The 12,098-nt window shown below is 47.0% G+C and overlaps 2 protein-coding genes across 4 annotated transcripts in view; one reads left to right on the top strand and one right to left on the bottom strand.

The window, feature by feature from the left end:
- Positions 1–8,209, top strand: part of phlpp2 (PH domain and leucine rich repeat protein phosphatase 2) — a 34,742-nt gene extending 26,533 nt beyond the window's left edge. Inside the window, exons 13-19 of the mRNA XM_086174586.1 lie at positions 30–230; positions 966–1,128; positions 1,214–1,344; positions 1,582–1,695; positions 2,063–2,257; positions 2,365–2,596; positions 2,703–8,209. Coding sequence (XP_086030712.1) covers positions 30–230; positions 966–1,128; positions 1,214–1,344; positions 1,582–1,695; positions 2,063–2,257; positions 2,365–2,596; positions 2,703–3,974 — 2,308 coding nt within the window. The 3' untranslated portion in view covers positions 3,975–8,209. The remainder of the gene's footprint in view (positions 1–29; positions 231–965; positions 1,129–1,213; positions 1,345–1,581; positions 1,696–2,062; positions 2,258–2,364; positions 2,597–2,702) is intronic.
- An 841-nt stretch (positions 8,210–9,050) lies between these two features.
- On the bottom strand, positions 9,051–11,559 carry marveld3 (MARVEL domain containing 3). Of its 3 annotated transcripts, none has more exons than XM_086174583.1 (4): positions 11,470–11,559; positions 10,916–11,166; positions 10,215–10,312; positions 9,051–9,844 (listed from the first exon to the last, which is right to left on the bottom strand). In XM_086174583.1, exons 2-4 carry the CDS (start codon positions 11,152–11,154, stop codon positions 9,234–9,236), a joined length of 948 nt encoding a protein of 315 aa, XP_086030709.1. In that variant the 5' UTR covers positions 11,155–11,166; positions 11,470–11,559; the 3' UTR covers positions 9,051–9,233. The 3 variants fall into 3 exon arrangements, with proteins under 3 accessions (XP_086030709.1, XP_086030710.1, XP_086030711.1); XM_086174584.1 differs by having other exon boundaries at positions 10,916–11,300; positions 11,470–11,553; XM_086174585.1 differs by having other exon boundaries at positions 10,916–11,158; positions 11,470–11,553.
- Between the last annotated feature and the right edge of the window lie 539 nt (positions 11,560–12,098).

Raw genomic sequence — 12,098 nt, 5'->3', positions numbered from 1 at the left:
TTTCATATTATTTTCTGTCCCTTCCGCAGCCTGAAATATTTAAACGTGTCAGCCAACGCCTTGGAAAGTATTCCTCCCAGCAGCCAATCAGAGGAGAGCCTCAGCACACTGCAGGAGCTGTACTTGACCAGGAACAACCTGAGCGAAGACTGTGGGGCTCTTTTGGCGGGACACCAGAACCTGCGGGTCCTGCATATCGCCTATAACCAGATGCTCTCCTTCCCGGCCAGGTGGGCTTGGGGGGGGGCGTCGTCCCGATCGAGCCCTGAAAAAAAAAAAACACCGTCCCATAAGATGCCGTTTTATATCCTTCTAACGTCTCCCGATAAATCAATTCCGGTATCATTGGATTTCTGGAGTTTGCATGCGCTTGAGCTCACAGTGTAACTGGGTTTAGCCCGCCGTCGCTCCTCTGTCGCCAGCACTGGCTGCGCTCCTCAGATTGATCGAGAAGGGCTGGCCGACGTTTGGCCGTATGTCAAATTTCATCAAACTGCAATATCGTTTCACGGACCCCTTTTTTCAATTTTGATTTTAATATCAAAAAACTGCCACAGTTTGTCAGAGCAGCGGTAATAAAAAGAAGCTTTGGATAATGTGAGGAATAGAAACAGCAAAGCACCAAGGCAGTACAAGTACTTTAGACCAGAGAGAGTTTAAACTCATCATCTAAGGGCTGAAATTATGACTAATGGATAAAAGTAAATATATTTAGCTGGCTAATGATAAAAAGACAACGTTTCTGCTTGATTTTGCAGGAAAACTAGGTCACTCTGGGATATTCTTGGGCTCGGGACTGTAAATTCTCCCAAAACAGATCTCATATCAAGGAAAACGTCCTCAGCGAGTCCCTTGTGACACACCTGCAGCTTTCCAGCGTGACAAAACACTGGCATTTAGAATAATCAGGATTTCCAATTGAGAAATACCAAGTCATGTTTTTTTGTTTTTTCTTTTGCCTCCAGTAAACTCAGTAAGCTGGAGCTGCTGGAGGAGCTTAATCTAAGTGGCAACAAGCTCAAGACGATCCCCTCCACCGTGTCCAACTGCAAGAGGCTGCACACACTGATCGCCCACTCCAATCACATCGCCGTCTTCCCGGAGATCCTCAACTTGCCCGAAATCAAGGTCAGACCGCCCGCGCTGTCACATGCGTCCCCCTCCGTTGTGCTTTCCGCCCGTCTCACGCCGAGTGCGTTTCGCTCGTCCTAAGCTGGTCGACCTGAGCTGCAACGAGATGACAGAGATCCAGCTGCCGGACTCGCTGCCCGCCACCCTGCAGGAGCTGGACCTGACGGGCAACGGCGGCCTGATGCTGGAACACAAAACGCTCAATCTGTTCAGGTGATTCCGCCGGCTTGCAGGTCCGAAACAATTTTTCGGCAAAAAAACAAAAAACAAAAAAAAAACGACCATTTTTGCGCGAATCCGACCAGGAGCACAGCAACCCAATATGAAACTGTTGCATATTTGAATATAACATATTGCATATAGCTATTGCATATTGCAAATTTGCAATATGTCTATTGCATATTTGCCGTATCTAAAATAATTCCCCTTCTCGTTTTTTTTTTTTCCTAGTCACATCACCACCCTCAAATTAGACCAGAAGTCGGCCACGGCGGCGGCTGACTCACTCAGCGCCGCAACGCCGTGGCGCCATGGATACTCCGAAATGAGCGGCCAGAGGAACAAGTGAGCGTCTTTCGGCTTTGTCCTTCCGCAGAGTGTGTTTTTGTCATCTGTTCCGACCGCGTTGAACCAATAGCAGGTACCCACCGCTGGCACCGGGCCAGCCAATTGATCCTTTTTTTTTTCCTAACTGTATCTTCTGCAGTGCAAATGAATAAAACAATTTGATATATAGCGGCCGGGGCGCTCAGCGTGCCCGACCGATCCTCCAGGGTCACTGTCACCATGGCGGGCCACTCACAGTGATGGATTTGATCTTTGGCTTGGCCCGGAGCTGCGGTCTTAACTCGCCGAACGATAAATGAGATTTACTTCTGTACGGGAAGCGCCGAGTCATCTTTTTGCCGTCGCGGCTTCTGTCGGGAAACAGGTTGTGCGTGTCCGTGCTGGCTGTGGACCGTTTCGGAGACGGCGTGGACGCGTGCTACGGGATCTTCGACGGCGACCGCAATGAGGAAGTGCCTCGTCTGCTGCAGTGCACCATGGGGGATGTGCTGTGTGAAGAGCTGCAGCAATCCAGCGTGGACAACGTGTACATGAGCAATACTTTTCTAACCTCACACAGGTGACATGGATGTGTGTACCTTCCGTTGCTATAAGTGAGCAGTGGATTTCCCATGTTTGACAAGGAGGTTTGTTGTGTTGTTTTTTTTTTTTTGCTTTCGGGGACAGGAAATTAGGCATGGCCGGCCAGAAACTGGGTGCCTCCGCCTTGCTCTGTTATATCCACCGCGAGTCGTCGGAGTCAGGAGGCTCCCTCAGCCTCACCGTCGCCAACGTGGGCACCTGCCAGGCGGTGTTGTGTCGGAATGGTAGTCCTGTCCCGCTCTCCAAGGTCTACAGCTTGGAGAACTGCGCCGAGGAGATGGAGCGAGTGAAGCTCAGTAAAGCCATCATCACAGAGGTAATGCACCGATCCAACATGGCTCCCGTTTCCATTTTTACACTGATTCAGAATCAAGAATTTCTACGCTTGTGTGCTGTATTATAATGGGTTTTCTGTTTTAAAGGATAACAAAGTGAGCGGAGTGACATGCTGCTCACGCCTGCTTGGCTGCTCTTATCTTTCTCCATGGGTGCTCCCGAAGCCCTGGGTGCACACCGAACCCCTCTGCTCTCAGGACGAGTTCCTGATCTTAGGGAATCGAGCGTTGTTCGAGAGCGTCTCCCACCGGGAGGCCGTGTCTACCGTTCAGGCGACGCAGGATCCACGCGCCGCCGCCAAGAAGCTGTGCTCGCTCGCTCAGAGCTACGGCTGCAGGGACAACATCGGGGCTGTGGTGTTGTCCCTGAATATCACCGAAGACAGCTGTACCTGTGAGTCCGCTGCCGAACCCCGGGGGCCGCCCCATGTCCCCCTATCGGTTTCATTGACGCCCGCCTCCAGCGATACGGCCACCCTGTCGTCCGTCAGCGGCGTCATGTCCGAGTTTAACAGTGAGACGTCGGCGTCCGAGATGGGCAGCGAGGCGGGGTCCACCGCTTCGGACGAGCACCCGTCTTCCACGCCGGCCTCCCGCCCGGAGCGACGGTGCAGCGTGCACCCCGGAACCCCGCTGTTCGGGATCATGGCGCCGGGCGCTGCGGGGCCCGGGATGCACCCGGCCCTGTTCCAGCGTCAACCGTCCTGCGCCGCCTTCTCAAGCGTCCAGTCGGACAACGGTTTGGACAGCGATGACGAAACTCCGCTCGAAGGCGTCATCTCCAATGGTAGCAAGCTCGAGGTGGAGGTGGACATTCACTGCTGCGCCTTCCAGCTCCGGGCCCCCGAGAGCCCCAAAGACACCGACCTTGAAAAGCGGAGCTCCAACTATCCGAACGGCAAGATGCGCAGACAGAACAGCGTAGTGGTGTCGGCCACAAACGGCTGCCTGCTGGCTGTTTGTGGCCGAGAAATCGCGGACCTGAAGAAGTCCCCGTCCACTTCGAGTTTGTTCGCGAAGAAGTTGTCCAACGGCTCCGTGGTGGCCCCCGAGGACAGTCACAACCTCATCGAGGTGGCGCTGGAGGCGCCGAAAAAGAAGTCTGGCTATTTCACTGCCCCGGCTCAGCAGGACCCAGAAGACCAGCTGATTGTGCCCCCTTGTCTGGAGCAGGAGGTCAGGGAGCAGCTGAGGGGGCAGAGCCCTCTGGTCTCAGCACCATCTGCACCTTCCACACCCCCTTCCTTAAAAGACCCTGTGTGGGATCATTCGCAGCCTCCTCCCTTTAACCCCGGCCTGGCGCCGAGCCCCGGGCCCGCCCCGATCTCGCAGCAGGAAGTCTATGACACCGCCCTTTAAAACGTCATAGCGAAGCACAGTATGGCGGCAGAGTGTGCCATTCAAGGGAGTCAGAGGGATGTTTTACTTTCAGTTGCCATTCAGATTCGTGCGAGAGGAGAAAATCGGAGCGGTGAGAGTCCGGTGCGACGAAGGCGTGGGGTTTGTCTTGAAAAAGACAAGAGGGTGACCTGGATTCTCCTCAGGCTGACCGTCGGAGTCCAGCAAGAGGTGGACCCGGGACGGGACACCTAGCACATCAGCGTTATTTCCCTTTACTCGGAAAGTCAAGCGGCCAAGACAACGCGTAGAAGAAATGCGACGTCGCGCTCACTTCTCTCCAAGGGGCTCCAAAGTCTGCCAGGTCCCTGAGAGCAGCCCCTGAGACTTTAACAAGAAAAAGTGCCTACAGTAGACGACTTAGCCTCCCAGCTGGGTCACGAACCGGCTGCGTCTTGAAATAGCTCCTTAGTTAAATTTTGAGGCGGGGTGGTGCGGTCACTCTCTCCTGTGACCGCAGGCCAAATCCTACGGGATGGCACAGAAACGCGAGACCTACTGCATTTCCGTAGCCCGAACTTAGTCATCTTTACACTACACCGCGGCGCACGTGCAGCTTGTTGCCGACGAAACGCGTGAAGTTCACAAAGCATAATGGCGCGTTCACGTCACGCAGGTGCCACTCTGGTTCTGCTTCCCGTCACGAGATTTCAAAGCACCCGGACAAATCTGTCGAATAGTAATGTCAGTGTCACACAGCGGCGACACTAATCTGTGACGACAAAGTCTCGGATCATTTTTATTTTTTTTCAAATGGAGATTCAACTACAAACCCCACACTGGCAGTATTTATACCCAACATCAAAAAATAGACTATCATTAAATGGTGTTCTGTCATGGAACGAATGGAACAAATTTTATCTACTTTTTGGCTGAATATGTCCTGTAGCCGTAGTCATACAATATGGTATCCAAGCATTTTCAGCCATCGGTATTATTTTTTTTTATAGAGCCACATCTCTGCGCCTTCCTTTTCCTTTTTCTTTTTCATCATTCATTTCATTTTTTCTTCTTTTTCATCCACATACAGATGATATTCAGGGTGTATTTAAGGATGAAGTCTGAGAGCAGGAGCCTAGCCGTAACCACGGACACCGTCGGTGTGTTTTTACAACGCAACCTCATCTCACACAAAGGTTTATTTTGAAGTCTGTCTGCTGTTACGTTTATTACTTAAATTCAATCGGAGGATTCTGCGCAGCAGGTTGCTGTCAAAAATAAGGCTTGTAAATCAGGCGAGACTGGACAACATTCAGCGAGTGTTTGTTGACATGGGAATTTCTTTTGCCCTCTATCATAAACCGAAGCGTTGCGAGGTATAAAAGTAAAGACCAGGGCCTGGAAAGGCAGGGATTCAGTGATGCTCTGAAAGTAAAGACCTTTGCACACCGTGACGGCTGCCATTCGCGTCATCACCGTGCCGCGAACCCGCTCCCAAAACCGCCGCGAAGTGTTACCCGGCCACATTTACTTTGCTGCTGTTGTTTCAGCCGCGCCTTCAGGATTCATCTCACGGATAAAAGAATATATTCATCAGCGCAGCAGCACTGTCAGGAGGATTCCCTGCTGCAGGGAGGGCCTGGTCCTATCGGAGCGAACGGCCTGTTTCCCAGGCTCAGTCTGACTCCCCCGTCGGTGCCATAGTTTCTCCCGAGATATGAACATATGTTGTCAAAGTTGACCTCCCTAAGACCACGTTATTATTTAAACCTAGGGGTGAATATTATGCAGCCGAACGAACCTCAGTGCATCCATCCCACGACCTCCCTGCATTGTGCCAAAAGACGATGCAGCTCTGCGGGGGCTGCTCGCGGTTCGAGGAAGGCCAAAGTCGGGTAATTGCCTGCATGAGAAGTTCCTACATCAGATGCATATCTTTATTTTCCACTCCGTGTCGGCGGAGGTCAAGCATTAGACCTTTTAGCGTTCCCCTTCGAGCCTTAAATCGTCCCCCTCTTGACCCCTCCCTGTGACAGGAGGATCCATCTGCTCAGCCCTCGTCCGTGTTGTGTTTGTCGCCAAGCCCTTTTAGCGCCCGGGTAGTTCTAACCTGGCCTCACGTTGCTCCAAAGGAGTGGGTGAGAAGTCATGGATTACGCCTTAATTAATGTCCGATTCGTCTCCTGTCGTTCTCCAGCTTGAGTTTCTTCAAAAGAATTTGCTGTGGAAGCACTTTGTATATAGAAAGTAATGATATTTAGAAGATGCGTATATTTAAGTTTAATATATGAGGTTTTGATCATATTGTGTTTTATATGCCGTTAGAGTGGCTTTATTTTCTGCTCTTTGTGTCCCAAATGCTAATATTTTGTACATCACATGTTTCAAAACAGAATAATATGAATTCTCAGCTCCTCCCCTCTCACACGTGCTATCTCTGCTCATAAATATACTGCAAGGACAATTGCATATATACTAAAACTTTTTGGGCCATGCTGGAAATATTGGAAAACAGCGCTCAACCGTCGCTACAACGTATTGTCCCTCTGCTGTCTTGTCATGTGATGAACATTACATATTGAGAAGTTGCGCGTTCTTTTGCACATATCAAAGCACTGACCGCTCCTGAGACTGACCTCAGATTTAAAAAGAAAAAACAGATTTTATATTCTTCTTTTCATTTTATTAAGTCTGTGTTGGAGAGCAGACATAGGAGGAAAGCTCTCTGCTGTTTCGGCCCGTGCCCAAAATTCCCGCACCTCCGCCTACATAAGGTACATGTAGAGAACATCAATATCATAACGTATCACTTGAATTGTCACTCTCTCTCTCAAGATGTCCAATACTATTGACTATTTCTGCCAAAAATGTAATATTGAAGTTTTGGAAGCCTCAATAGTTTGATTTCTGGACAGATTGGGGCGGGGAAAAACCTCCCCCTGCGTGTTATTTCATTAAGTTTAAGGGGCCAGTTGGCAGTGGTGCAGTTCAATCGACACAAACCATCACGACGGATTCGATACAGATTTATGAGTCAACGTTAGTTGTTTTTCGCCGTGAACGGGTCATTGTTTTGTTGTCGTTGCTCCACCCGCATTTGCAGCTGTCACTCTGCCCCCTTTTTCAGGGTAGACTTTATGTCCCCGTGAATCCCGGTTGTACATCAGTCCTGTTTGTCCTCAACACCGCGTATCTTCTGACTCTCCAGTACAATCCACGCTTGGAGCACGAAGTATGTTTGTGTCGTGATCCGTGTACCAGTAGACTAATCGGCGTGCGTGTACTTTTGACGACTGCATGTGTAGATACAGAGGGACGGCGTGCGGGGCAGTGGAGGGGAGGACAATGCTTAGCTGCAAAGATCCTCTAATTCTGGCATTGGAAATCCCATAATTTTTCCCGAGACAGACCAAAACAGAAGGTGTGTGTTCATGAGTTAACCACTGTGTCACTTCTTTTTAGTACCGCAGATCCATCATAAGGGATGTTTTTACTGCACAAGCCCAGAAGCTCACTGCACAACAAGGTTGTGAAATGGATGTGTGTGTGTGTGTGTGTGTGTGTGTGTGTGTATGTGTGTGTGTGTGTGAAATGAAGCACATGTACCCTAACTGTATGCATGCTATCTTGCGAGTCAGCCTGTAACTCTGTATGAAAATGATGAATGAAAGCGATCAAGGCTCCTCTGCTGTCAACCATGTGACCAAAGTGACCATTGTTTAATCACACAGTTCCTCTCTGTGCAATGTTTTCAAGAAATGTTCAATTTTTTTCTCTTTTCGATGCCCAAAAGCCAGTGTTTATTTTTTTACTTCACTGCGTCATATGAATAAGTATTTCCCTCTCCACTGCAGAATAAAGTGACAGGGACACTGTCACATATTATGGTACTTCTAAAGGTTCTCCTTATGAAATGCATTTAATGTTGAAAGCATGCCCTAAATGTAAACCAATAAATGACATACAAAATGTGAATCATTTGTACAAAGTCTAGCGTATCTAATATTTTTAGGTTTATATCCCAGCATGCAGATTGCTGCAAAAAACTTAACCTAATGTTTAATAATTAGAAGCACTATTATGTAGGCGCAGGGCTAACAACAAGCACTTTCGCTGTTTGTTAGAGAAAACTATATCCCCTTGAACCTCGAGAGAGAGAGAGTGAGAGCGCGAGAGAGAGAGAGAGAGAGAGAGAGAGAAACGGTTGTTATTTCATTTAAAATGCTGCCAAGTAGCAATAAAAAAATTATAATTTTTACTGTGAATTTTTCTTTGTCCAGTGTCCTTTTACTCGTTGAACTAGGAAGTTTTTGTCTGTCGCATTCCAGGGGTGAAATGTAATGCAAAATTCTCAAAGATATGCTTCTTCCCTTTATCAAATATTCAGATTGACAAGAACAAATCACATCAAACACCTTCACTCATCACCTATAGACCCATACAATGCTGTGCTCCTCATTCTCATCATCACATCTGCCATCTAGTGGTGTATAGCGGAAATGCATCCGCTTCATTTTTAATAAAATAAAATGCGATGAAAATAGAAAACTCGAGTGCTTAAGAGAGGAGATTATATCATCACTTTTTTTCTTTTTCCTAAAATGCTATCTAAACACATGCATGTTTGGAGATCTAAACAGACATGAAAACTACTAAAGATAATAATAAATGATTGAGTCACAACTCTAAACCTCTGAAAACACTGACCAACAACATGAGGAGAAATAAACAGTTGGTTAGTTTTTATAATATTCTATATTATTCCTTATAATGTATGATAACACTATTAGACACTGTGATATTGTGCACATGCAAACCTGTAATTATGTGATAATTGCAACCAATTGCGGAAAGTGCACTAAGCCTAAATGTAAATGGGTCAAAACAGATCCAAGAAAAAAAAAAAATCAAGGAGCATTTGCCAAAATGTTCCATCAAAAATGGAACACCTTTGTAAACATTGTCTGCAGTTTTGGAGAATTACAAATATGAAATTATCTTGAATAACAGTGACAGGCCTATAGATGTGGGCCTATGACAAAAATATAACAAAAAGACAATTAAATGTTGAAGTTGTTTGGTACTTTTTTTATTCATCTGAAAATGTCTCAACATAGCAGTTTATTACAAAGACACATTGATCAAAATATAATGATACAATACAAAGTAACAGGAATAATAAAAGGATAATCCCATTTAAAAGCTTATAAAACGTCCATAAACATAACATCTGTAAAAATGATCATAGCGGTGCGTAACATATTCATGAATAATCATGGCCTAAAGATGATTGTCCAAGTTTGTCTTTTGCTTTTTCCGCTCCCGCACTGACCTGAAAGCCCTGATGGCTAATACGGCACCAACTATAAAAACAAAGACCCCCAGCACCCCGAAGAGACCCCCTGCGATGTCGGCGCCGTTGAACTGGCACTCGAAGCCCTTGTGCCCTTTGCTCTTGTACATCTGCTCTCTGTCCGTACAGATGGGGTTGCTGTAGGTGTCCTGCAGCTTGATGAAGAAGAAGGCCAGCGCCGGGATGTAGCCCAGGCTGATCAGGAGGTTAAGCAAAGCCTCGCCCAGCAATACGGGCGGCCAGCGGAAAGTGACCCTGAAAATCCCCAGGGCGAGCGTGGCCAGGGCGTAGATCATCAAAACCCCGCCCCAAGCCATGGCGAAGGCGTACGGAGGCCGCTTGAGCTGATTGAACTGCCGATCCAGGCTCTTCACCCTCTCGGCCTCGGCACCAGTGAAGGCATTGGCACCCCCGAAATGGTAGGCGTAGATCCCGCCCAGGCTGGCCAGATCACGGTAACCCCCGTTGTTGCTGTGCGTCACTCCGGCACAGATGATGATTAGAAGATTCACAAAAACCTCCATAATCTGGCAAAGACCTGGGAGGCACAGGATTACAAGCCAAGGGGGGAGAAAAATGAAGGCGGAAAATTGAAGTCAACGAATGGAGCGGCTGATCAGGAACGAAAACCGATTTCTGTCATAAATCCGATCTGATTAAGCCTTTAAATTCAATTTAATGGGTTTTTCAAACATCAGGTTCACATCTGATATTCAGCCCGCAGCATTCTGGGGTTTTTCTCTTCAGACCGGGGCCAGTGCACTTTCAGTGAAGGATAAATAAAAAGGAATGTGTCCGAATATCCAAAGCGAATATTGGTGTTAAACTGATCTGGATCATGAGGCTGTGAAGGGGACTCTTATCAAAGTAGTATTCTGGTCTCAAGGAGAAAAACACACTTGACTTGCCTCTGCTGGTCACGATGTATCTCAAATTGTAAAGAGCTTCTGTGCGCTGTCGCCCATAATATTGCTCTTCTGAATAATACATTGACGTCTCCCTGGGCCTGTGCGGAGACAGAAAGAGGTTCATTTTTGGCGAGATCGTCCAAATTTCACGATAGTTTTCATAACATTGTGATGGATTGTGCAGTGACACCCCGACACATCTGGTGCACATCTGGATACAGGACTGAAGGACACACACACACACACCGAAAAAAGTCACAACTTATGACAGGAAGATTATCGCTCTTTCCAAAACTTAGCAAGGGAAGAGCAACTAAAAATCTAAACAACTTTGAGGATCATACATTACCCTTTGTGGCAACAACAGGCTAAGACACTCTGAATATCAAATTAAACAGTTTATGTTTGTTCCCAAATAAATACCGCTATTTTTCACTACTTGCAGTACTATTTCGTAGCATGTGACTGAAAAATATAAAAAAATAAGAAAGGTGCTGAACTTCTGGAGAAGTGAAGGAGTTGAAAACTGAAGGAGTTGAAAGGTGAAAGAGAGCGTCTCAACTTCAGGATCTTGAAAGATAAGAACAAGTTGGACATGTCATCCAGGACTTGTGGATATTGAGAATTTAGAAAAGAGGCAACTTTGCTATTTCTTTTGGAAACAAGTTGAATAAGTCTCTAGATGTTGTGAGGGCCCCTACGGTGGTGAGGATCCTTGATGCTCACGATCTCTGTGAGAGGAACTTGTCACGTCCCTCTGTCTTTTCTGCTCGAGCCTCCTGTCAGCAGCAGAAACCCCGTCGTCCATCTGGCTGGGCTCTCGGTTGCAACCTCTGCTGTCACAAACAGGGCGATGTGTGTGGCCTGAAGCGTCCCCGTCTCTACTCCTGTCTTCTGCGTACTCCTCACTTCTCTTGTGGTGTCTTGGCCTCTCTGGCATCTTCCTGTCACCCTTAAAAAAAAAGATGGTGGAACTGACATCAGTGCAGCAGTGTCCGAATACCAAGGTCCCACGTTAAGGCGGGGGTTTCTCTGGAACGTCCATGTGCCACCAAGCTGGTCAGCTGAGTAACAAGAGCTTGTACACTAAATAAAACAGGTAAAAGCTTTAAAACTGGAACATGTAACAGTGGAGCCGCCTGTGGCTGTGCTCTACACAAATCACTGCACTCAAAAACAGATTCACCTGAATACATTGAAGTTATCAATGCAAGGGAATAGTAAAAAAAAAAAACATGCCGGTGTTGTTTCCTACCTTGGATTATATGTCAAATGTGAATTTTCGGAGTCTGCTTTACTTTAAAAGCCGAGAGAAAACCCTCCCAAAACACACCTTTCCTCGCTGCACAGTTACTTCCGTGTTGCACCTGTACAGCCACGCCCACTTTATAACGCAGATCAACCAAACACCAACGGAAGCCAGTTTTGTGCATCGTTTTTCATTTGTAAAGTGTTTTTGATGTGTTTGACGTGCAGCGTGTCTATTTTAATACATTCATTTTTTACGAGGGACTCTAGCACGAGAAACAAACAGTTGAAATTGTTTTTTTTTTTAATTATTGAGTGGATCGAAAAGGAAAACGCATGCTGCTTTGGCAAGTTTCCGTTAAAACGGAAATTGTGTTTGAAAAATAAAACAGTAAAAGAAAGAAAAACAATACATTTTCGTTTAGATCATAGCTCAACTTCCACAAATGTGCGAATCATGCCCCAACCCGGACGACACACACGGTCACACGCTACGAAACGCGGAAAGGTTCAGTTAACGCCATTGTACCAGTGTTTCCGCCGATCATCGATATATTTCAAAATAAATGTCAACCCAGGTCTTTACCAGGATTAGTTGTCCTGAGGACACACAGACACATGTCATGGTAAAAAGTC

The sequence above is a fragment of the Fistularia commersonii genome, chromosome 27 (assembly GCF_037954325.1).
Source record: "Fistularia commersonii isolate RoL2024-O1a breed Wild chromosome 27, RoL_Fcom_v1.0, whole genome shotgun sequence".
Classification (NCBI taxonomy): domain Eukaryota; kingdom Metazoa; phylum Chordata; class Actinopteri; order Syngnathiformes; family Fistulariidae; genus Fistularia; species Fistularia commersonii.
The sequence above is the reverse complement of the archived record's forward strand: the minus strand, read 5'-3'. Positions and strand labels throughout refer to the sequence as shown.